The following is a 25,744-nucleotide window of genomic DNA, read 5'->3' on the forward strand; positions in this document are numbered from 1 at the left end:
ACACTTTCCACTGACTCGAAGGGGATGGGAAGGAGGGACCCTTCCTTTGGAGTGAGTGGCCCTCGGGCCCAGTCAGTGCACGGCTGGGCGAGGAGACCCTGGGCTCACAGCTGAGGAGACGGAGCTCCTCTCAGCACCTCACCTGGCCTGTACTGTAGCTCCTCTGACAAAGAGAATGGCATCTTCCCCTTCCCGGCCCTTCAGAGGGCCTCCTGCTGCCTTAGCGACCTGGGCCGCCTGCTGCTCCAGGGCCTGGAGATTACTGGGCCACCCTAGAGGCTGAACCCTTCAGTCTGGAGGAAACTACCGCTGCTAGAGATACAGGAGTAGCTCCAGAGCAGTGGACATCACGCTGGGGTAGGAGGGGATAATCTGAGATGCCGCCTAAGGGGAGCAAACACAGGAGAGGGGATTCCTGCTGACTGGGCTTAGCCCCAGGACAGAGCCGGGTGCAGCTGAATCACCAAAGGACTGGGCACACAGAGCACGTCCGGTTCTGAGGCCTGCTGTCCTTACCACAGACAGGTATTTAGGTGAGACTCTAGACCCCCAATCCTGCATCAAGCCCCCACCTAGTAAAAGTTCTGAGAAGCACTTCATCCTAGGACCCCTTGAGGATTTCACCCCTAGGGCCCAGCCCTGGCCTCCCTGCCCTCCCCAGCCCAGCACAGTCACGGGTCCGGTGGTCTGGGCCACGCCGCCGAGCTGCAGAAGACAAGGACAAAGGGCTGCGTGTGCCCAGCAGCTCCGCCTCCTCGGGGGGTCTGGCTCCAGCCTCATCTGGTGATGCCTTGGTGAACAGACACAGCATCCTTGGGGGCGGGGTGGGGGGGAGGCTGGCATGGGGAGTCCAGAGGACAGACGGAGTGGGGGCTGATGGGAGGTGCTGGCTGTGGTGTCCCTTCTCCAGAGGGGGAGGTGGGAACTGTCAGGGAGGGGCCGGCCTGTCATCTCAGCAGGCCCCCTGGGCGGCTCAGCAGGGCAAGCTCCAGCAGAGAGGGCCGTGTGGGAAGCTCGGGTTCAGCCTGTTTCCCTGGCAACCGGTCTCTTCCAAAGTCAAGGCTGGCGAGGATCCGTGTGGTGGGAGCCTGCAGATCTGCAGGGCAGCGGCTGTACCAGCCTGTGGGTGGGACGTGACTGGGAGGCAGGCCAGCGCACCGCCTCAGGTAGCGGAGGGACAGGCGGCGCCGGGGAGGCAGCGGCTGGGTTCCAGCAGGAGGGGGAGACCTGTTCAGTCCAGCTGGGGGACTTTGCTGTAACGCCCCTCTTCATCCCACTCTGGAGCGATCACAGAAGCTTCAGTGTTGGAATCGCAGCCCTGGGGAGCTCTGTGGTTTCTCACTCTTCCTCTCCCTGCACACGTTTCCCCCTGAGCTGTGTTAACTGGATTTACTGAGGAGAACAGCCTTACTTAGGGAGATTTCTGAATAGGCTTCCATTCCAAGGGAGGGCGAGGCTTGCCCAGAGCGGCTTCAGAGGCAGGGCTGGAGGAGGCTGGCCGTGAGGGCCGGTGGGAGCAGCAGCAGGAGTGGGGAGACCCTGGAGGCCACGAGCGCTGAGGGATTAAACACAGGCGGTTAAGGCCTCCGAGTGCCGAGAGCCCTGTTTGTGGCCCGCTGGCTCTCATGTGCAGGACTAGATGCAGAATACTTTTCAGCACTAAACTCACCTCGGGCTCCCTCTGGCTACCCTGTTACAATTTTTCTGTCCCCTGGTTTCTTTACATATTCATTTCTTTCACAATTATACTACATGTATATTTATGCAGTTGCCTGAATCCTGTCTGGGTGACTATTTTTAGCACTTATAATCATTATCCAGGTCTGTCTGGGTTCCACAGCCAGTGTTTCAGACCCTCCCAGGACACTTCACCTTGATCGTCTGCAAAGACCCAGAGGGCCCTTCAGTTCACTCAAGGTTTTGGGTGAAAGGCTTAGAAAGCTGCCCGGGGAGTATGCCCACTCTTCCTCTGTGGGGTGCGAACCCGCCTGTCCCGCCCTACCTGTGTCTGAGCACTGCTGAGACAGCATCCCTTCCAGAGCTGCCACGTAGTCGGGGCCTAGCCAGTCATGGTAAGTAGTTTTCTCTCCCACAGGTACTGCCCGGAGGGTGGCATCCTTGAAAAGCAGGTCTTGGCCATGATAGTTGGAGGAGTCGAACATTTTGAACCCATTCTTATTGTGGTCATCTCCAAACAGGTCCTGGAAGCACACAGCAGACCTGCTTTGCATCTGGGCTCACGAAGGGTCACCCGGGTATCACTTGCCACTAACTGCTTTATCCACCAAGCAGCAGGAAAAGTCAGATGCTAAGACTCTGCTTTGAAATCATAAGCTTGACAACTCATTGACCTCTGTCACCAAAGCAGATTTGGAGGAAGAGATGACCACAGCCACCACAGTAAGACAGCCATTCAGAAACATCACACCAAACCAGCTCTTGGATGCAGAACTGAAGCCTGAGCCTCACAGGCAGAAGGACCCAGAAATGAGAGATGATGTAGTTGAGATTACTGAGGGGGTTGCTAAACCTGCTCAGTACTCCTCAACCTCTTCTACCAGGCTTCCTCACTCTTATCTTATCTTTTCCCCAAACCCAAATGATTTCATAAGAGAGCCTTTTGCTCTGTCACTAGCTCTAAGAAGGTACTAGGTGAGTTGAATATCCTTTACTAACCCGCCCTCCTAGCACCCAAGAGATTCTTGCAGCAGCTGTTGTCTTCCCTTGCTGAGGGTCCTCGGGGTGAATGTGCTATGGCTCCCGCCCTGAGAGAGTCACTAAAGAGGCCAGAAGGGATGTGAGACATTATGAATCCATGCAGGACGTCAGGAGAACATGGACGAATGCTTATGTCAGCTTTTAAATACCAATCAAGGGGGAAAGAAAGAGTAAGGCGGTTATTGATCTTTCTGGGGGGACTCGAGGATCCTCTTGAGGATCTGATGAAAGTTCTCAGTCTTCTCCCCAGAAAAGGGCACATCTACACAGGGCTCTTCCACATCACTTCAGAGGGTTTGGGGACCCGTGGGGAAGCCCAGGGACCCAGAGACAAGAACTCCTGGGACAGAGGGACTCTGTGGGGAAGATGAGAGCAAACATCATTTCAAAGGTTACGAACTGGCCTGGAGAGCCAGCTGGCTCTGCGAGTCTGTGGCGCTTATGGGGGAAGGGAAAGGAGGTCAGTTTCAGTCTATGTCAGGTCGGGGGTGCGTAGAGGGGGAGGTTGGGAACCAAGGGCCCTGCTGTCAGACAGCCTGGGTTCAAATTTTAGGTGTGTTTTAGGTGTTTGTTTTTAGGCCAATAGGATTTGCTGATGCACGGGAAGTAGAGTGTGAGAGGAAGACAGGAGTCTGAGCTGACCCCTGAGGAGATGGAAAGGCTGAAGTTGCCATTCACTGAAGTGGGGAAGATGGTGGGAAAAAGGGGAGTCCAACTTTGATCTGTTCAGCTCAAGATGCCTGTTAGAAATTGAAATGTCAAGTAGGTAGTTGTTAAAGATGCAAGTTTGAGATTAAAGGGTGGGACTGAAGCAGGGCTGAGGATGTACACTTAGGAGTCATCAGTATATAGACTGTAGTTAATGACCTGTGGCTGGACGAGATCAATATGGGTGCAGGTGCCGACAGAGAAGAGGGCTTAGGATTGAACCCTGGGGCACTCCGGTGGTTACCAGCCAGGGAAACGAGGAAGAACCAGCAAAGGAGACGGGAAGGAGAGGCCAGAGAGGTAGGAGGAGAGCCAGGCAAGCGTGGGGCCCTGGGAACCAAGTGGGGGAACTGCATCCAGGAAGGAGGTGAACTTCAGGAAGAGGGAGCTGCAGCCAATGCTGCTGAGAGGTCAGGGAGAGGCAGACTGAGAAACGGCCGCTCTATTCAGCAACATGGGTCACTGCGACCTTGACCAAGGCAGTTTCAGGGCCCTGGTGGGGCCTCTCCAGCGTAGTCTCCATCCTTAAGAGGATGACTGATGACTCCAGAGTAGAGATGGCTCTCTGAAGGAGTTTTGCTGTAGAAGGGAGTGGGATTACGGCTACAAGGGGATGTGAGGCCAAAAGAGGGTTCATTTGTTTTTACGAGATGGTAGAAATAACAGCAGGTTTGTATGTGGGCGAGAATGGTCCAGCTGAGAAGGGAAAATTAATGATGTAGGTGACAGAGGGCACAGTGGTTGGAGGGAGGGCTTCGGCTAAGTGAAAATCACAGAATTCCCCTCAGGCTTCCTCAGTTTCTCCTGAAGTCTGCTCCAGGTAGACTGAGGCGACCCGGGGTCTTGGCTCCCCTCTGTCACCCTCCTCCCAGTGAGGCAGCCCCTGCCCTGGCTCACCTGGGCCTTGTCCAGCAGTCCATACACAGTGAAGATGTTGGTGTCCGGCCGGACCATGACGGCATGGGACGGTATCTGTGCCAGGTTGCAGGCTGCGAACTGGGTCACCTCGGCCCGGGCGCCATTGGGACACAGCAGCTCGTAGTCCTCTGACATGAGCTCAGCAGCCCAGGGCTCAGAATTGTGGCCTGAGGGGATGGAGCAGAGGCAGGGAGAGGAATAGAGAGAGGCTGCTCTCCTCGGGGATCCCCAAATCCTTGGCTGGGGCGGGGCGGTGATACCTGGCCAGCTCCCCAGCCCTCTCCATTCTTCAGTTGCTATGCTCTATTACCAGGGTGAGAGAACCCAGCTGGGCAAATAAGGTTATTCGTAGGGAATAGGAAGTAGGCACTATGTAACTCTGCACTGTATGATTACTCCCATTTTACAGGTGGAGAAACTGAGGCTCTTAATCACTCCCTGGCAAAGAACTCCATCTGTGTGTTACAGGTCTCAGGGCAGGATGGGCTCCTCCCCTAAGAGCTGAAGTTCTCAAGCCAGAAGAGGTATAACATCAAGTATGGATCTGTAAGATGCAGTTTCAAAGGCCCCTCCTTGCAAAGAATCTCATCAGGTAGGTCTAGAATGGGTACCAGGAATCTGCATTTTAAACTAGCAACCCAGTAATTCTGATGCAGATGGTTGGTCCGAAGGCTTCCTGACAAACACTACTCTTAGGAATCACATTATTTTTATGTCTTCCTGTATTTCCAGGAGGAACTCCAGGTGGGCTCACGAGCAGAGATAGAAGAATTTGAGTGGCCCTGGGAGGCGGTCGCCTCACTGCAGGTGAACCTCGCAAGGGCCCCGCCTCCTCCCCGGCCCTCAGCCCAGGACCACAGAGGGCACAGGCTGGGACCAGGCAGCGCTCACAGCTCCTGCAGGAGCACGCAGTTCCCTCCTTCTCAGGGATGATCCCCAGTGTTCTTGGTGGGAGGTTGGCAGGGGAGGGAGGGTATGGCAACAGGGCCTGGAACGCTTCCAGCTCTGTTGGGGCAACTGGTCTACAGCTTAGTGACTTTCATAGGCAGGGTGGGATCTGAGTTTTGAAATACTGACTGATGTTTTTTCCCTGCGTGTCTTGCTTTCCCTTCGCCAATGTCCTCCTCCCCTTCGGGCCTTCTGCCTTTCTGCCCTGAGTTCCCGGGAAGAGATGTGTTAGGACAGAGTGGAGAAGACTTAACCTCCAGTGTTTGGGATTTCAAAGCCTGGGGTGTAGGCAGGGTATATAGAAAATGCAAACAACAAAGTGTTGAAGGGAAACAGCTTTCAGTCTTCAAAATGGATAGATTCCCTGAGGAGGGAGAACAGGATGGGGCAGGGGGGTGATGCACGGTCAAGGGCCTGCACCCCAATAGGACCTCAGGTGGGGGCTTAGGGGTCCTGGAGGAGTTCCTGAGCTCTTCTTCCCGGGTGGAGCCCAGGAAGGTGACTCCAGAGAAAAAAACCGCCTGTATGATGTGAATGGGGGTGTGCCCTGCCTCACACGGCCTGGGGGCTGCAGAGTGATTTCCCTGCGCGTGGCATTGACCTGCTCAGGACCAAACACCAGATGCTGATGTGAACTGATAACCCTGGGGAGAGAGGCCCCTGCCACCTCTACCCACACACCTGGGTGCCACATAGACACCCAAGAATGGGTTCTCTCCAAATTGATTGAGTTTCTGCCATTTCAGTGGAATGGGGATTTAGATTCCAGACAAATAAAGACTGTCATGTGATCTGTGCATTTGGATACGTGGCCTGAGGTCTGTTCTTACCACTCGGCCTTTGGGGCTCCTGGGATCCCCAAGGGGCAGAGCCTTCTAGACTCAGTCTTTCCTGGCTGCCACTTGGCCCCCAGTCCCAGCACCATCTAGTGTCTGGATTCTGCTGGAGATGGGGAACAGCCCCGCCAGAACCTGGCCCTGCCGTGTCCCAGCACCATCACATACCATTCGTGTTGTCGAAGACAGTCGTGTGCTTAACGAAGGCAACGTCCCCTGCATTCTCAACCAGGCATCTGCCACGCAAGAAGCCAGGACAGGTGTCGGCAGAAGGTCCCACCCCTGTGCCTGGCCCCAGGACCACCTCCCCACACCCCTCCCGGCCCGCCAGGTACCTGAAGGCGCCACTGTAGCCGTAGTACCTCTCCTGGCTGTTTCCCACACACTTGTTGTGGCCTTGCTCGTCTCCCACGCAGAGTGCGCACAGCGAGGACGGGTAGTTCTTGGGGTTGTTCACGGGCACACAGCTGGCACTGAAGAACTCACTCACCGCTGGGGCAGAGGGGAAGGGCTGTGCTGAGGGGCCAGCAGCAGAAGGGGCGGCCAGCGGGGAGATGGGTGGGCTGCTCCCCGCACAGATCTGCCCACTGGCCCACCCCATGGCTCAAGGCCACCCGTCTGCTCCAGTGACCACCCAGCTCAGAATGGCGTGTCTCCTCCTGTGAGGATCACAGGGACGGGGGCATTGCAGAGGTTGTCTAGATACAGGCACCCCCCAGTGACAACCCCTGGTAAGTGGCCGCACAGCCTTCCCTTGAACTCCCTCAGGGACGGGGAACTCGCTACCTCATAAACTCTTCTGTTCCAGTCAGAGCAACCGCCCAGCTGTCTAGGAGTGGGAACAGCCAGTTCTAACACCTTACATGTGCTTGTGTGGGTGGTTAGAAAAAAAATGTGTTTTTTCCCCCCCGAGGTGCCAGCCAGGACAGAGGTGTGTGTGCAGCCAGCTTCCTCCTGCCTTTCCCTCACCAGGAATGCGCATGATTTAACACCCAGGGAGGGCCCTGCGTATGGCATATGGTGGGTGCCTGGTGAACGTGTCTTCTTCAGCACTTATACAGATGGCTGGCCACTTTCCAACAAGGTCCCCCAGATGCCCAGGGGGACAGCCCATGACTGGACGGTGGTACAGCCAGGCCCAAGGCCAATGCACTCACCCTGCTCCCCATGCCCACTGGAACTATTCCACTCTTGAGTGAGTAAGTGGGTAGGGGCACTGGCACCTTCAACAGAACCAGACACCACTGACTGTCTCAAGTGTAGCCAAGAATATTCCCCAACCTTCCCAAGAGCAAGGGGCATGTCAAGGAGGAAGAGGACATCTCTCTGGGGCTGCCTGCTGTGGGGTCCTGCTGGGAGAGGACCCCAGCCCTCAGAGCTGGCCCTGACGCCAGCCAACCCCAAAGAAGAGCTTGCACACCTCTGTGTCTCTAGAGGATGGTACCTGTGAGGACGTCGCAGTCCCTGGGCCGGATGAAGCCCCTCTGCACAAGGGCACCCACGGGGATGTCCCAGCCTGCAGGGCTGCCGAAGCCTGGGTGGCAGGAGCGCTTGCCCCGCAGCTCGTCCAGGGTGAAGGCATTGGAGCTGTTCCGCTTCACCACGGCCACCACGAAGTACGAGTTGCTCCTGTCCTCCGCTGGGGGAGGGGACACCAGTGAGGCCCCTGATCTAATGCTTAGTGGCCTCAGCTGAGCAAGAGTCAGGGCCGGACCCTGACGGGGCGCTTCTTCCCTCAAACCCGTTCCCTCTTGCTGCTCCTGACCTCAGAGCAGTGGTCCTGGCCCCATATGCCTCTACCCGCTGGTACTAGGCCCTGGCTGCGTGGGCTCAGGAGTGCCCAGGCCAAGGGGCGGGTGGGTGTTCAGGGAGCACATCCAGCAGCGGGACCCCTGCGTGTCCCCTCACTGCTGAGAAGCAGCCCGTGGGGCTCCACTTTTCAGCATTCTGTGCACCCTCCAACAGTCCTCACCCAGAGGAATTTGTTTCTTTCCTTACACTCAGGTGGTATTTTCTCACCTCCTGGGAGAAAGGTGGGGGCATAGCTGAGGCTGCAGAAGCGCTTTCGCTAAGATGAGAGAGTTTTCACGTCCAAGTGGAGGACACCTGAGGTCACTAGACCTCAGCACAGAGCACCTGGGCCCTGGCCCAGGCCACTGAGAAGGTGTTCATAAGCCGACAGGAAGGAGGGTCCCAGGGCCACCTTCCGTGAGCCACGCGGTCTGGATGGAAGAGGCCAAGGAGGCTTTCTAGTTCAGGGCTTGGCAAATCACTCAGCCTGTTTTTGTACAGCCTGAGTTGCAAGTTAAAAATAATTTTTATATTTTTAAAGGGTTGTTAAAAAGAAAAAAGAAGGAGAAGAGGAACATGCAGCAGAGTCTGTATGGGGCCTGCAGAGCCTGAAGTGTTTACTCTCTGACCCTTTACAGAAAGTTCTCCAAAGCCTGCCAGACTTCCAAACTTCCAGTGCCCGGGGCCAGAGTGGCTTGCCTGTGATAGACAGCAACTGGCCTGGGGAGAAAGGCTCTGATGAGTCGTTTTTATAAATATAAAAATATCCACCAGCTCCCAGCCGAGGCCAGGTGGCTGGCACCTGCACTCACGGGCATAGTGCTCCCCAGCTGCTGGAACCAGGCCATATATCTTCCCCGCTGTGTAAATGTCCTGGCCCTTCAGGGTCACAGCGTCGATTTGCCCAGCCTGCAGGGGGACAGAAAGAGTGGCCAGGCTAGAGCGGGCCCCAGGACAGCTCTGGGTGTCGGGATCTGACAGAGGTGCCAAGGCTGGGTCTCTCGGGGACTTTGGCCCCAGGCTCCCTTCCCCTGGGAATCCCATCTTGCCCTATCTGCCCCTTCCTCTCCTTGTGAAGATGGGCAGGCAAGAGAGGTGCTTGGAGGACCAGGGGCCTGAAACAAACCACCACCGGCATTCCCATTCATGGGTGTCTTTCAGTCTTTCAGCAAGTGTTTTCTGAGGGTCTCCCGTTGCCAGGCCCTGTTCTGAGCAGAACCTAACACAGTGCCTGCTCTCATGCTCGGTGCGGGTCTCCCCACGGCTTGCCAGCCTCAGACACCTGCGGCACTGTACTGCAGCCCCAGCACCTGGCCAAGGGCTGGCACACAGCACGAATGCGATACGTATTTCTCAAATGCGTATGTGAATGGATGAATGAGCCGGGTCTGAAAAGACGGAGTCTCAGGGTCTGTGGGAGGAGGCTCCAGGGTTGAGGGATCCAGCCCTGCCTCAGAAGCCGGCAGGAGGGGCCCAGGACCCTCCTCCCTCGGAAACCTCTAGAGCCCTCCAGGTCATCTGCACCCCACCCCGCCTGTCCGTTCTGACGTCTCCGGACAGGCGGCTCCTCAGACCCTGCCGAGAGGTTCACTGATAACCAAGCCACACCCCCAGGGAGGAAGCTGGGGCCCGGGGACAGAGGGGACACCTGCACCCCGGGAGGGTGCCCGACGCTGTGCAGGGCCGGAGGCGTGAGGTTACGACGATGGAATAACGGGCAGTGGCATTGACGTTTTGAGCCTGGAGGGTGCCTCTCTGGGGAACCCCTTTTGCTCCCACCCAGACCTTCTCCACAGTGGTGTGGTGCCAGGGAGGAATCCAGACCTTAACCCACAGCCCAGGGGCTGGGCCAGCTGACCCTTCCTTGCCGGCATCACTGCGGTCAGGCAGGAAATGGGTGTTAGGACTACACTGGACATCACCTCTGAGAACCTTAGAAGTTAGAACTGAGGATCTCTGAGCCTTTGGCTGGGGTTCTCAGGGACTCTCCAGATCTACTCCTCTCTCCACAGGCCCCTGCGCAGCCCCTTGGCCCTCTGTGAGCTCAGGTGGAGAGAAGGATTGTGCCTGGAGACAGTTGCATCTCCCTGCATCTCTCCCTGCTCTGGTGCCCCTGGAACAGCCGCTCCTCTACAGGACAGCCTGCCCGGGATTAGAAAAAGAGTCCCCACCGCTAAGTCCCCCTTCCTTGATTCCCGCTGGGCTCCCCTCCCTCGGTGCCACATCCAGCTCTCATCAACCCCTGGGGATAGGGGCTCCCCCGCCCTTCAGCTGGGTGACCTGAGGCAAGTTACTCTCTCAGCCTCTCCCAGCCCCAGTCTCCACGTACGATAGTAATCGTATCCACCCCACAGTGTCGTCGTGAGGATTAATTGAGGAAACCCGCATGAAGGCTTAGCACAGTGCGAGGTACATAGGAAGTGCGTGCTTATGAGACTGTTAGTGTCACGATCCCGGGCCCTTGTCCTTCCTGCCCACTCGCCTCTTCTCAAGCCACGTGCTGCCTGGCTGGGGCAGGGCGGACGCACCTGAGGGGCTGTGACTTGGCCTGCACTCGGGGACCACCTTGAAAAGGGCTCCTCACCGTCAGGCCCCACCTAGTAGCTCTTGAAAAGCAGGAGGAAGTGAGTGCAGGAACCCGGGGTGGAGGAGAGCCCTGTAGGACTTCATCCCTGGCTGCAGGGCCTCGGGCGCGTCTCCCACCCCTGGTCTCAGTCTCCAGTCAGAGAAGCGAAGCAGGACAGAGCTGAATGGGCTTTCAGAGATAAGCCTGTGCTTCTAACTACAGGCGGCAGGCACATTAACGAAGGCTTAGTCAATTTAATGGGGACTAGGAGAGACGAGCCCAGAGACTATCAGTGCACATTGTACTTAGTAAAGGTAAGTACTGTTTGGCCTCATATCTCTCTATAGGGGATACATAGTTTTACATGTTTATATCTGAAAGCACAGTTTTTGTGTACTAGACTGTGATTGATGGAAAATGTATCTCTGGGTTGCAGTTTAATAAATGAAGAGCCAAGGCCACCCCGTATTGTGCACAAGGGGAAACTGAGACTCAGAAAGGGGAAGGGGCTTGCCCAAGGCCACAGGGTCACGAGTGCCAAGCTGAACCGGCCTCACGGTCCTTCTGCCCCTGCCCACTTGCTCACTGGGGGGGAGCCCCCCTCTGCCCCACCCCCGAGGTGGGGTGGCTGTTTCCTGTGGCCACTTCCTCTTCCCCCTTCTCTGTGGCGTTGTCACAGGAGACTTTCTTCTCCTCCCCAGGCTGCCCTGTGTCCTCCAGACCAGGTGGGACAGAGGGAAGGCCGGGAAGGACCGCCCATCCCACCCTCCCCGAGTGTTACAGCCCCCCGGCAGCAGGGCTCGCCGAATCCCGGGGCCGAGGGAGCCAGAGCCGTCACCAGGCTCTCCCCCCTCCCGGCGCCCACCCCCGCGGGGGGCTCTCCCGCGAGGGGGCGTTCCCCACGGGGCTGCGCCTGTGTCCGCCAGGGGGGGCCGGGCCGCCCCTCCCACGGCGCGACCGCTCTCCACTGCCCACCCACCTGGCCCGCTCTGCCCCTCTCGACACGGCTCCCACCTGGATCCGTTCCATGCAGTGCTGGGGGGACTCGGCGGACACACACTGGATCTCCGGCTTGAGCCTCTGCCGGCTGAAGGCCACAGCCATGTCTCCACACTTCTGGATCTCGGGCGTGGACAGCACACACCAGCGCAGGTAGTGGGGCAGCCCTGTGTGGGTGTGGGCGTGTGGTCACGCTGGCCTGCCTCGGGGCTGGCCCCCAGCAGGAGGAGCCTGGAGTCAGACCCAAGGGAAATTCTGGCTCTTCCCCTGGTTAGCTACAAGGGGTAAGTTATTTCACCATCTAATCCTGTTTCCTTACCCAGAAAGGGGACCACCGAACCTCTTTCAAGGGGCTGTGAGGATGCTTGAGGCAGATCATGGCTGTCGTGTATACAGCTCAGGCCTGGCATACCATCTCCCTGGCTGTAGGTGGTGGATACGCGGGGGCGGGGGACAGATGCAAAAGCCATTTGTAGACTACTTTAAGGGTCTAGGAGAGAGACAGTGCCAGAGCCAGGGCCGTGGCCACGTGGTGAGGGGGAGTGAGGCACGGTGGAGGGAGAATGACAGGACTTGACACGTTCTGTATGGAGGGGCAAGGAGACCCTTCGGGTCTGGACCCCACCCCCTGGAGCAGGTGGGGTTTCCAGGGTACAGCAGGCCATGCGACTCCAGAGTCTTCTTCCCCTACCCCCAGAGGCAGGAAGGTGGAAGCAACAGGTTCCCATCGAGGCCAAGAGACACACACACCTTCTGGGGTGAGTGTCCTCCTCTGGCCACCTCTCCAGAAGGCCTGGCCACGCCTGCGGTCAGGCGAGGGCCGGCGGGAGAAGAGACAGCTGGACTTACGGTTGGGGTCACAGAGGAGACCCTTCATGGCATGCAGGTACTCGCGGCCCAGCCACGCCTCATAGGTCTGCGTGGCGATGGGCACCAGCTCGGAGGTAGAGTCTTTGAACAGCAGGTTCTTCTGGCCGTAGGCCTCAGAGCTGAACATCTGGAAGCTGCTGCCCTCGTGGCTGAACAGGCGCTGTGTGTCAAGGGGTCGGGGTGTGGGCTGGTGAGCAGCTGCAGGGGCGAACCCTTTCCTCCCAGTTCAGCCACCACTTCCTTCTTCCTGGGCTCTCAGGCCAGGCGCCCACGCTGAGCACCAGGGGCGGCAGCACCTCCCTCCTTGCCCTGTGCTCCCCCGGTGCATTCTGCCTTCTCCTACTCAGCCGGTTGAACGCGTGGCTCGTGGCCCAGGTGTGCGACGATACTCGGCACAAGCAGCGGGCTGAGCATCGGTGGTGCGGATGAACAGGACTAACTAGGGCTGGTGTGGCCCACGGGCAGAAACTCGCTGCTCCCGTAAGCAGCGGTTTCAGCAAAACATTATTCACTTAATTAATGGTATACTTTGACATTTATTGGTTTTGTCATTTTGTTTATTTGCTCACATGTTCTGATTTGGGTTTTAAGAGCCACAAATACCAGGAGCTTCCTCTGAGGGGTGCCTGAGCCCCCTGGTCTCCCCACTCTGGCCAGCCCTCCTCGCTGCCAGCTGGCCCAGTTGGTCCCTTGTTCACTCTGAGTTGGCCTGAGGTCGAACGCCCCAGAGGTCTGGCTCCCCAGCTGGGGTCTGTCCCAGGGCAGGGCCTCGGGGTCCTGGCCCTCCGAGTCTGGCTGGCCCAGCCCCAGGATGGCTCTGAGCTCCAACCCCGGTGAGAGACGAGAAGGTCCAGCATCGCCCTAAGAAACTGTGTGGGGTGCCCTGAACTCACCTGGCCTTCGTTGAGCAGGCGGAAGATGAGACCCCCATCTGTGTCGGCCCGGACCACCACGGCATGAGCAGGCACCCGAGCCAGGTGGCATCGCCTCCATTCAGTGACATCAGCCCGGCTGCCATCCCGGCACAGCAGCTCGAAGTTCTGTGACAGCAGCGGCTGGCCCCAGGAGGGCAGGGTTTTCCCTGGGAAGATGGGAAGCCTGTGGTGAGCCAACTCCTGTCCTGGGTGGGGCTTGGTGGGGACATCAGGGAGGGCCCTTGAGAGGGAGTCTGGGGAGAGCTTAAGGGTTTCATGGCCACAGACCCACAGTGAAAAGAAACCCTTACGGGAGGTGAGAACCAGAGCCACACCAAGAAGTGAGAACCCAGAACCACACCAGGAGGTGAGACCAGAACTCAGAATGAAGAGGAGCTTGGTGGCTGCACCGCACAAAACCAGGTGTCTCTGTGGACTGTGTCTATTTACTCACCTTTTTTATTTGTCACCAATTTCTAGTAATAAAATGGATTTGAGATCTCTGACAATAACAGAATATATATAAACAGAACTGCTCATTAAAGGTAAAAAGAGTAAGAAAGTAAGAGAAGCTTAGGATGAGAGAGAGAAATGTGTCAGGAGTTCACCACTGCCGTCTGGCACTAAATTTAGCCCTGAGCAGAGGGCAGGGGACGGGGGGCGCCATGGTGGAAACAAACCCCGACAGAATTCACCAGAACCGTGGCCCAGACAGAAGAGGGTAAATTCCCAAAGCTTCAGCCACAACTCCAGCTATTAATACTTTGGTATTTTTCCTCCATGTCCTTTTTTCTATTCATTTTCTAACTATTTTAAATATGGTTAAGGACATACATGATAGGCAGTTTTGCATCCGACTTATTTAAAAATATTTTTCCACATTACTGGAAGCTTTCCATAAAACTCATTTATAAGAGTGAATATCAACACCAAATAGGAATATTAAGAAGACGAATTTCAAGGATTGTAAGTCATGCAATAACACATACCACAGATGGCCCTACACAACAATATTTTAATGACTTTTAAATTTTAAAATGAGTAGGATAAACCTCTGCTAGAAAATAGGAGGGAAAAAGATAAATCTGTGGGGTCATGAACACTCTATTCACTATTTAAAAATAAACCAGAAAACCAAGAAAGTAATAGTTTGGAAAAGTCCATAAAGGTCATTTTTAATGACTGCATGGTAATTTATAGCACTCTCAACAATTACTCAGTGTCATTCTCTCCCCACTCCCCAACTTTCCTCTATTTATAAACTGCTGCAAAACCTTTGCAATAGAGCTCCAAGGGATCATTTGGCCTTCCCTCCAGACAAACGCATCATTTAGGTATTTCGATTTGCCACTCCTGTTTTTCTTCACTAGGGACAATTAAAACCATATTACTTCACCACTTTGAACATTTATGTCAATTCCAGTCTTTTCCTCTTACCAACCTTTCTGCCTGAAGACAACTCTTTAAAAAATTACTTCCTTAGGTTTCCTTAGACTATCCTCAACATTTTAAAAGAGATGGGTTTAACCCAATACACCCCTAATTCTTTCTCCATCTTCCAAATTCTCGTTTGCTTGACTCATCATAGGATCGTCCTGCTCTGAAGACAATCCGGTCTCCTTTTTCAGATCAGTTTTTTCTCAAATCTGGTTCATGTTGTTTGCCTTCATGAATGTCAGACTACATGATGGACCTTCTGATTTAAAAGGAAAGATTAACAAACAAAAAGAGATAATGATTCTTTAAAAAAGACAATGATCAGAGCTTCCCTGGTGGCGCAGTGGTTGAGAGTCCGCCTGCCGATACAGGGGACACGGGTTCGTGCCCAGTCCGGGAAGATCCCACATGCCATGGAGCGGCAGGACCCGTGAGCCATGGCCGCTGGGCCTGCGCGTCCAGAGCCTGTGCTCCGCAACGGGAGAGGCCACAGCAGTGAGAGGCCCGCGTACCGCAAAAAGAAAAAAAGGCAATGATCAGACATTATGGAACAGGCAAAACTGTAGAGACAAAAGTCTGACTGGTGGGCCTCAGGGAGGAGGTTGGAAGGGATTGACCAGAAAGGGGTGTGAAGGAACTTTTGGGGCGAAAGGTCTGCCACAGTCACTATCTTGATTGTGGTGGTGGTTATACAACAGTACGTTTTTGGCAAAACTCATAGAACAGTACTTCAAAAAGGGTGCATTTTGCTTATGTAAATTATACCTCAATTAAAAAAAAAACTAGAAGATTCTTAGGCAAATCCAAATTAGGCTACCTTCTATAAAATAACCGGCCTGACTCTTCAAAAATGTCCATGTCACTAAAAACAAAGATTGAGAAACTGTTCGAAGTTAAAGGAAACTAAAGCAACTTAAAAGCTAAATACCATGTGTGATCAAAGATCAGGCCCTGGCCTGAAAAAATTGCTACGAAGGACAGAATTGGGACAATTAGTGAATCTGGAACATGGACTGTGGCTTAAATATTGTGTCTATGTTACATTTCCTGAATTTGGTAACCGCACTGTGGTGAGGTCCACATCACCTTGCTCTTAGGAGACGTGTACTAAAGTATTAAAGGGTGTGATGTGGGCAAACATATTCTCAGGTGGTTCGGAAAGACACACACGTACAGGAAGAATGATCAATTCCACGTGGCAAATGCTCAAAGCTGGAATCTGGATAATGAATAAATGCGGGTTCTTTGAATTATTCTTGCAACTTTTCTAAAGCTCAATTATTTCAAAATCTAAAAATTTTTAAATGACAATGGTATAATGGATCGACACCTAACACCAACCCATCTTTTAACAAGTCCTCGTCCAGGAATAAGGGATAGCTTCTTCAGGAAAAGGAACAAAGGCTGGAAGGGACAGTAGATGACAGCTAGTGCAGAGGTTTGCAAACTTTTTTTCTTCAAAAGCAGAATCTTCACACGGAAACGGAACCCAAGGCCAGAAATGTATCAGAGCGGGGCAGAGCAGCTCAGCCGGTTCCCTTGCCTGCAGAGCAGCTGAGCTCCATCGGTGAGCCCCACCTCTTTCTTTCTGTCAGGGAGGGTTATGGGCCCTGAGATCCGCGGCTGGGGGCAGCCTCTCCACTCACCGTCTGTGTTCTCCAGCACCGTGCTGTGCTTCACAAAGGCCACGTCCCCGGCCCCTTCTGCCAGGCACCTGCGCAGGTGGAACCAATGAGCTGCCATCCTCCACCTCGGGAGGTCTGGCCTGGGCGTGGGGTTGGGGTCATGGAGGGCACGGGTTTCACAGTCATGCTGTCCTGGGTCCCAGTTCCCCAGTTTGTTGGCTGTGTGGTTCTGGCAAGTTGTGGAGCCCTCCTAGCCTCTATCGCCTGTAAAGTGGGGATGAGAAAGTGGCTCCCGTAGGGAGAGACCCTTTATAATCTGTATAGATCCTGTACAGCCACTGCCCAGTGACGGAGGCAGGTCAGGGCCTACTAGGCAAAGGGGCTGCCTGGGTCCCTACAGCCAGCAAACAAGCAGGGACTGGACTGGGGGGATGACACCAGGAGAGATGGGGTGGTGAGAGTTCTCTGGCTTGGAGGACCAAGAACTGTTTTTCTCTCTGTGCCCCAAACTGCATTTCCCTTATTACACCCTGGGGCATGGGGCCCCAGCAGGCTCTCGGGTTCCAGGTGGAAACACTGTGGCCAGGGCCGTCAGAGGGACCTGGGAGACTCCCATGCCAGCCCCCATCGAGTGTTTCCTCCTTTGTGGACAGATGGAAGTGCACCACAAGCAGTTAGAGACTCTCTTGTCTCCATGGAGGGCTGCTCTAAAGTGCCAACCTGAACAGGGGCAGAGAGAGGCCAGCCCTGAGCAGCAAGCCTCGCGGGTCCCCCCCATGCTCCCCCACTCCAGCATCCTCCCTCCAGGTCTCAGACACCAGAACGGGGACCTGGGAGCAGCCAAAGGCTGTTTGGGCCATTTTCTTCTCTCTGAGCCCTTACTTCTCTAAATATACCAAACATGTTGATTTTATGAGCAAATCCCACCTGGCATATACCAGTTTGAGGTTTTTAAACTAACCAGCCACATGGACTATATAAAGGGTGCTTTGATGAGAGGCAGCTGACATCGCCACTCCCCCAGGGGCCCTCCCTGGGCCGAGGTGTTTTTCCCCTGCACTTGTGGCCCCGTCCCAGCCCCTCTCACCGGAAGGCCCCGCTGTAGTCGTAGTATCTCTCCACGGGGCTCTTGTCACACACCCCTTCCCCAGCGGTGTTGCCCCGGCAGAGTCGACAGAGGGACTCTGAGTAACTGGTCTCTCCTGCTCCGGGCACGCAGCTGCCCCCAAAGTAGTCGCTGACAGCTGTGGGAAAGAGACAGAAGGGGTCAGTCACACAGCATCAGACCCTGCCCCACCCTCCAGGGAGTGCTCAGGCCACTCGGGTTGGAGTCAGGAGGGCTGGGCTCCCCAACTCCCCAGGCTTCAGTCTGAGCATAACCGCAGCGTTGGATCTGCTCAGTGGTTCCCAGACGGGGGCCACAAAAGTGTGGGCGTCGGAGAGTGACTACTGCTATTTAAAAATGGCTCGGGGGATCAAACGTTTACCCCCAAATGGCCACACAGGACAACTATCAACCAGATAGTGTTCTCATCGAGGGTTTCATTTCAGAAGGAGTTATGTGTAATCAGTGAAAGTAGGGAAATAAATGATTACTTAAAGAGTATAATTAATTTTATAGACTACACTTCTCAAAACACAGGGAGGGGAGGGAAACAGCAGAGAAGGAGGCCTGGCTGGGGACAAATTCAGGATCTGCAGGATTCTGGGGCCCTTGCCAGCACCCAGGCCCCGAGTCCACCCTCCTGGCAAATATTTATCCTGTGCCCAAGGACCCCCTAGTGCCATGTAGGGTGAGCCAGTTGCATTGTGCTCGGCTAAACCAAGCTCTTCCAGGGCAGGTTCCTTTCTTGGTCTTTCTGCATCCTCGCAGGGGAGTGGACATTTAATAAATGTGCCAAATGACTGGTAAACCTCCCACAGCTGGGCGCCGTCTGAGAGGACATGGCTTCCAGGCCCTTGTGCGCGGTGCTGTACGGGGGGAGGGCATCCACGTGTATGTGTGTGTGTGCAGGTGGGGGCAGCATGCATGTGTGTAGTGTGTGGGTCTGTGCCTGCATGGATGGGTGTGCCCACGTACGCGTGCACGTATGCACACGTGTATGTGCGTGTGTGGGTTTGTGCGTGTGTGTATGCATCACGTGTGTGTGCACCACAGTGACCGGGAGGGAGGGAAGCTGAGCTCATGATAACAGCAGGTCCCTGCAGTGAGCACAGCCCCTGTGCCATGCATTCTGCAAAGATGTTGTGGAGATTAACCCAGTCCTCCCAACGCCACAGCATTGGAGTAAGTGTTAATTTCCCCATTTTACAGGTGAGGAAACTGAAGTTCAGTGTGTAGAGTAATCTTTCTGAGGGCAGGTCATGCTGAGCCAGGGTGTCAACTCACATGTACCCACAGCAAATTCTGGGCTCTGAAAGACCGGGTGCTTGCCTATGTGCGGAGCAAACCAGGAAGCAGCACACTCAGGAACGAGGGGTTTGGGGACGCCTGAAACTCTCCTCAAGGGGTGGTGTGGTCCCAAGAGGGCAGTTTGAGAAGGTGGTCATGAGTCAGGGGCCACCTCAGACTGACACAGCTGGGTGGCCAGCGGGTGATCAGGAAAAGAGGCCCAAAGCATGGGCCTCTGTCCAGGTCACCAGAACCAGGGCCCTGGGCTCCCAGCCAGGTCCCCTCAGCACCTCCTGCCCTTGCTCAACTTTCACGGGGCACATGCTGTTCGCAGGACGGCCCTCTTCTCACCACCTGCGAGTCAATGGTGGGTCTCTGATTAGCCACTTGTGAGTTTCTGGGCGCAGGTCCGCAGCTTGCTTGGGTCCTGAAAAAATACGGCTTCTGACCCTGTAAAGCTAAGGACACATTCGTGGCCATGGCAACCATGTGTACACCAGGTGAGAGGTGCTCCTGGGCGATTCGCCGCCTCCCGTGGGGTGGGCCTGCAGGGCCTGTGCTTGGCTGTGCCGGGGGCCCCGGGAGGAGTGAGCGAGCGGTGAGTGCCTGGAGGAGCCAGCCAGGCAGAAATGTAAGTGGGGGCAGCAGCAGGCCGGCCAGCAGACAGGAGGGAGTGATGCCGTCGACAAGGGGTCCGGGGAGGCCCAGGGGAGGTGGCTGTGCTGCCCCTTAAAGGAGGCGCAGTGAAGTTGAGCCCGGAGGGAGGCTGTCCTATGAGGGGAAATGCAGAGCCCCTGCGGGAGAAGCCGCTGGTGGTCAAGCCCTCACCTTTGAGCACGTCGCAGCCCATCACCGAGAGGCGGCCACTCTCCACCAGGTAGCCCACGGGCACGTTCCAGCCCACCGTCCGGTTGATGCCCGTGTGGCAGGACGTCACGCCTTTCAGGGTGTTGATGGTCATGGGGGAGCCTCTCTTCACCACAGCCACGGCATAATAGGAGGTACCGACCTCTAGGAGGAGGGGAGAGGAGAGGAGTGAGGGTGGGAAGGAGGCTGGGACCCTGCCCGGGAAGGCTGTGGGAGAAGGGTGCGAGGGTGTGCACGGATGCATGTGTGCATGCGTGCACGTATGTGGATGTGCACGTGCGTGCGTGCATGGCATTCCAGTACCAAGAGAGCAAGTGGGTGCAATCCACGTGTTGTATCACAAGACCCCGCCCCCTCCAGCCTCTGCGTTAGCTATTATCTTGAGATGTTAATTCATTCATTAATTTCCCCCTTGTCCTTCCCGAGCCAGCTGGCACTCAGCTGGGTCTACGTTTGCACACATCAAGGGAGCTCTGTAGCCAGACCAAAAGCAGAAGTAGCCTGCAAGTCTTTCGTCTTCCAGAAGTCTAGCCCCTTAGGAGAACTTAAGAGGATGTGAGGGGATGGTATCACATTATGGGAAGAAGAGTTGTTGGGAGTAGGGCAGGGACTTCCCTCAGATTAGAAAAAGTGATTTCTCAGCGCTGGGCCAGGGACGCAGGGGTAGAGATAGAGAGAGACAGACACACAGACACTCACACACACACAGAGAAGGAGAGAGACATGAACGATTTGGTCCCAAATCACTCAAGACCCGAATGGGGTGCATGTCGGTGGGCGAGGGTCTACAGCCTTGCAAAAGATTCCCCTGGGCCAGAGGTTGCCTGGAAGAGGCCATTCAGACAAGACAGGGATGACTGCTCCATGGGACTGATGACCAGAGGGTATCCATCACACACAGACATGTACACGACTGCCCGGGGGTGGTCCGATGCCCATGATCAGAACGAAGCTGAGTTCTAGAAAACCAAGCCAGTGCTATTTCTTGTACCCCTGAGCCTGGCCCCTGTCAACCTAAGCAGCCTGTCTGGTCCCACCCTCTGACTCCCCACTCTCTTTCTAGTTTCTTGAACTCACCAAGCTCTTTTCTACTTGGGACACTTTTCAGGGTGCAACTTTTTTTTTTTTTTTTTTTTTTTTGCGGTACGCGGGCCTCTCACTGCTGTGGCCTCTCCCGTTGCGGAGCACAGGCTCCGGACGCGCAGGCTCAGCGGCCATGGCTCACGGGCCCAGCCGCTCCGCGGCATGTGGGATCTTCCCAGACTGGGGCACGAACCCGTGTCCCCTGCATCGGCAGGCGGACTCTCAACCACTGCGCCACCGGGGAAGCCCCAGAGTGCGACTTTAATGTCACCTCTCCAGACAAGCCCTCCTGTCTGCTTTGTCTTAGCCGGTCTTCCACGGCCCTTATCTTCTCCCTCACGGCCTTTCCTTCCTTCACAGCACCCAGCACATTGGTAACTACAGTTTTTGGTGCTTATTTACTATGTGACTCTTGCTCTTGGAGGGCAGGAATGGGTTCTCTTGCTTACTGCTCTGTGCTCATGCCTGGCATGTAGTAGCTGCTCAATGAACGTGCTGAATTAATTAAAAAGGAAGAGCTGTGTTTGGTGCCCACGAGGCAGAGCTGTTTCTGGTCATTGAGTGGAAAGTCTGGCTGGTTTGCAGGGTTGGACTGTGTCCTGTGTCATCTGACAGTCATCAATTCAACAGGTGACCAAGTGAGGCCCTGTGCTGGGTACCAGGCACCAGGGGTATACAAGGATGAAGACCAGGCTTACCTCAGGGGACTCGCTGTGGTGAGGACAAAAAAAACAGACAGAGGGGAAAGGACCTTGTGGAGTGAGTCAGTGCTCTGGAAAGCAGGAAAGAGAGGCCCTCTGCAGGGGTGGGAGGGCTCAGGGGAGCTCTTTGGAGGTGACAGCTGAGCTGGGCTGTGGCAGACGCTATGCACTGGACAGGTAGAGGCGAGGGGTGGGTCTCCAAAGGGCAGGCTGTGCCAGAGGCATGTCTGGTGTGAGTGCAGGGCTGGGGCAAAGAAATGCATATTTCTGAGCACACACCATGTGTCAGGTACACACAGACTGGCTCATTTAATCCATGTGACAGAGCAGGGACCACTATCCTGATTTTATGGTCAAGGAAGTGGAAGTTGTTCAAGGTCACACAAGATGACAGGAAGGGGCAGAACTGGGATTCCTTCTTGGTCTATGGGGCTCTGCAGCTCCTAGTCACCACTTCCTGTCTGGCCCCATCCCCACTCCACGCTGCATCTGACAGAGGGTACTGGAGAGTGCGGGGAGCCGGGCATCACTGAGGCCTCGTTCACCTGGCAATCATGCCCCGCACTACTCCAGGCATGGGGTAGCCCCTCAGTAAGAGCTTGTGGGTGACGGTTAGGGGGCTGCTGGGCTCCCCACGAGGAAGAACAAACTCAGGTCAGCCCTTCGTGTCTCTGGCACCCCCGGCTCTGGGGACAGGACTACTGACCAGCTAGGGGGCTGCAGGGTCGGGCCGGGCCCAGCAAGGACATACTGCTGAGTGAGCTCCTCTCTCCTTCCAGCCCCCTCCCACCTGGCCCTCTGACCTTGATCGTACACCTCGCCCACCACGGGCTTCAGGCCGTGCTCCTTCCCCGCCTCGTAAATGGCTCCTCCGTCCAGAGTGATGGCGTCAGCTTCCCGGGCCTGCTGGGAACAGGTGGGTCAGTGCAGCCTGGCCCCAGGGGCACTCAGCCAGGAGCTCAGGGACACCTGCTCAGGGCCCCTTGAAAAGCCCTGGAGGTCCACGTGGTCCTCCTCATCTGGCCTGGGAGCACTGTCTCGACTCAGCCTCTCAGGCCCCTCCCTGCCAGGGCCTAGGTGTCTCCCCCGACCAGGACCAAGGGCTCACCTTGTTTTTATAATTACGTTATTTAAAAAATATTAATGCTATAGGACTACGCATAGTTAAAAATCAGACAGCGCAAAATGAAAAGTAGTAAAAAGTGAGCCTCCCTCACTTTCTTGTTTCTCAACCCCCTGCCTCTGCTACTCTCCTGTTTCTCGGGTTTTCTCTCTAAGATGCAGATTGAATCCTACAAATATTCTCTTCAATGGTTTCCTCTTTGTTTTAAAACACAAATGGGGTCCACGGGTAAAATGATACTTCAACATAATTGGTTTCCACCCTCACGGTGGAGCCTGGCCCAAGCCCTTGGCCACATGGACTGTGACTGGATTAGCTCTGGGGGCACACCAGGGGCTAAGCTGGAATGAAAACCCGGGTCCCCTTGTGTTTGCCCCTGATGCTTCTCTCCACACCTTGTCCTGTACTGAAGTCCTGCCTCTTGAGTCCGTGCCAGTTAGCAGATCTCCTGCCCCTCAGAACAGCTCTCCCACCCACCATGCACCCACCCAGGACTGCTGGCCCTGTTCCTCCTGCCCCAGAAAACACACAAGCCCAGTTCTGGAAAACTCCAAGGAGGAGTGAGTAACTGCCATGGGCCACGGAGGGGTCTGCTGTCTGGGCTCCCCTGGGTGGGGCGGGTCATGTCCCCCATGTAGAGGGGCTCTGTGCAGGGAAACTCTGCCTCTCAGACACCTTTCCCCACCGGTGCCCTGAGCAGGGCCCTCCCTGGGCCTCCCAGAGCCTGGGCAGGAAACAAGCTGGCCCTTGTTGCGGGGGAAACTCAGGAGATCCTATCGACCAGGCCCTGGCGGTGGGGAGGACTCCGGAGCCTTTCCCGGTGAATGAGGCTATTGTGCGCTCCCTCCTGAGTCAGAGCCCTCTCGTCTGCGCAGAGCGGAAGGGAGAGGACTCACCGTGATGAGCTGGATGCAGTGGTCAGCCGAGGTACCCTGGACACACAGGAGGGAGGGCTGGATGCCGGCTTGCTGGAAGGCCTTGCTCATGTCACTGCACTTCTGCTGCTCTGGGTCTGAGATGGTGCACCATCGCACCTCCATCCCTCCGAGTGCTGGGGACGGGGGAGGGGGGGTGGGGGTGGGGATGGGGGCAAGAACAGTGAGGCCCGGCTCCTGCAGCCCCAGCCCATGTGTCCCATCAGCATGTATAGCCAGTCCTGTGCCTCAACCCTGCCCTCTCACTGTGGGGTACTGGGGCACAAAGAGGCGTCACAGCCTGGGAGGGGGCCGGGCTCACTGGCAAAGCTGTGCGTGGGCCATGCACTCCCTGCACTTGCCCAGCGCGGCTCAGAGCCGGGCCCTTTGCATAGGCCAGGGAGGGTTTCCCTAGGTAGCAGCTGGGCTTCCCCCGCCCACCCCTCCCTGGCCTGGAGCACAGCCTGGTGGGTGGAAGGAGCACTGGCTGTTTCCTGCCCCTCTTGGGTCTGTGTGTCTCCAGCAAGAGGGTGCTGGACTGGGTTTTCTCACTCAGTGGTGTCCCTGGGCCCTCATGAACTGGGACTTGAGACTGGGAAGTGGTTGTAGCTGCCCTCGAGGAGCCTTGCACCCTTTGGAGCATCTGTGATTATGCCCCCTGCAGACCTACCCTCTGTGGGCACAGTGCCAGGCCCCTGACAAGGGGAGGGTGAGGAGTCAGCAGGCTGGGTTCAAGTTCCTGCTCCTCCAGCTGGTGACTTCAGGTAACCTATTTGACCTCTCTGAGCCTGTTTTGTCATCTGACAAAGCAGATGAGGAAACCACCTTCTGCGTTGTAAGTAAACCTCTGTAGAGCCAGGACACAAGGTCCTCAGTGGACTGCCTCTTAGGCCCCTCCTCCTGATGGGGACCCTCTTGGGTCCGGTGATCTGGGGATCCTGGGGGCCCAGCAGACGTGGTGCCCAGCTCCCTGAGGTTGCTGCCTTTGCAGACCCGAGCTCCTCCACCACTAACCCTCCCAGCCAGCCCTGCCAGGGATGCCTGTGCTCCTGGGAAGCCTGAGGCTTTGGGTCCATTTCCACCCTCCAGGAACCCTCTCAAGGCAGCCTGTGCTTTCCATCCCCACCCCAAGGGTCAAGACTGCCGGTTCTTCCACAGCCTCCCCTTGGCCCCCTCCGCCTCCCCTGGCTCCGGGTGGCCCCCTGGAATGTGGGGGTGCCCTCGCCCTCTCCAGTGCTCCAAGGCTGCACCCTGGTAGGCCTAGCAACTGCCGGGCCCGGACCGGGGTGGCAGGTCCATTTTTTGTACTGGCGAGGTCAGAGCGGTGGCTTGAAGCCATCCTTTCAGCAGCCTCCTCCCGCGATCCCCGCGGGCCTCTCCCGGAGGTCCGGCCTCACGTCTCAGCGTCCAGGACCGTGACTGCCTTGGGAGCGGCCCGTGCTGACGCGAGGAGTCCCGGTCTACGCCTCCCACCCCCCACCCATGCAGGGCGCCCTGGAGCCCTCTCCTGGGCAGTATCTCTCTCCTCCTCCCCTCCGAATCTTCTCCCGCCTCCCTCCTCAAGGGGCTCAGGAGAAGTAGAGCCGTTCTGGCTCCCAAACCCTCCTTGGGCTTCCTCGCCCATCAAGAGCATTCACCCTCCGGACCTCCCCCACAACCCGACACTCCAGGGCTCTCCCCTCCACGCCTCTGCCCGCGCCTCTCCTTCCTCCAAGAAGCCCTCCAGACATCCTGGTCCGCCCGGGTCAGTGCTCGTTCCCTCCCCCGTCCTTCTTCGCGCCTCGCGCCTTTCTAGCCATCCCCCTTTCCTGGGAGACAAAGGTTCAGGACACTTTTTCCAGCCCGCGGGACCCTCCTGGGTGGGTGGGTGGGTGTGTGTGTGTCTGGAGAACTCCAGGACCCCCGGCCCAGCTCCTACTCCCAGGGCCGGGCGGCGGGGTCTCACCAGTGCGCAGAGCCAGGATGAGCCACAGAGCCACGCTGGGGCCCCGCATGGCGCAGTCTAGAGCTAGCTGGGGCTGGGTTTGGCGCGGGTTTTGTCTAGGTGTGGGTCCAAGTGGGTCAACAGCAGCCGGAGCTTTCTTCCTCCTTCTTCCCTGGCACGGGCCTTCAGCTCCTTAAGTGCGGCTGGGGTGTGCCTTGGCGGTGTCCACGCCCCTAACGTGCACCCGCCCACCCCCGACTGGACACCTGGGCGCTGACCGGACTGGCCTTACGCTTCTCTTTGGCTCCCCCTGCTGGAGTCTGTGCCGGTGCGGGGGCTGAATCTAACCTCAGGCCTCTCTTGATCCCCATGCTCCTAGGCCTGGACACACACGCTCAGCTGTTTCTGAG

At 56.4% G+C, this 25,744-nt stretch overlaps 1 protein-coding gene across 1 annotated transcript; it reads right to left on the reverse strand.

The window, feature by feature from the left end:
• Positions 1-1,472: 1,472 nt before the first annotated feature.
• MELTF (melanotransferrin) lies at positions 1,473-25,501 on the reverse strand (the record flags this gene model as incomplete). The annotated part of the gene is made up of 16 exons (XM_082839786.1): positions 25,356-25,501; positions 23,393-23,547; positions 22,177-22,276; positions 19,551-19,733; positions 17,418-17,574; positions 16,352-16,419; positions 13,248-13,435; positions 12,334-12,514; positions 11,500-11,651; positions 8,732-8,828; positions 7,573-7,767; positions 6,464-6,620; positions 6,297-6,364; positions 4,324-4,511; positions 2,003-2,201; positions 1,473-1,555 (listed from the first exon to the last, which is right to left on the reverse strand). The coding sequence occupies exons 1-16, from the start codon at positions 25,402-25,404 to the stop codon at positions 1,473-1,475; spliced, it is 2,220 nt and encodes a 739-aa protein (XP_082695912.1). The 5' UTR covers positions 25,405-25,501.
• Between the last annotated feature and the right edge of the window lie 243 nt (positions 25,502-25,744).

The sequence above is a fragment of the Leucopleurus acutus genome (genome assembly GCF_964270905.1).
Source record: "Leucopleurus acutus genome assembly, chromosome: 5".
Classification (NCBI taxonomy): domain Eukaryota; kingdom Metazoa; phylum Chordata; class Mammalia; order Artiodactyla; family Delphinidae; genus Leucopleurus; species Leucopleurus acutus.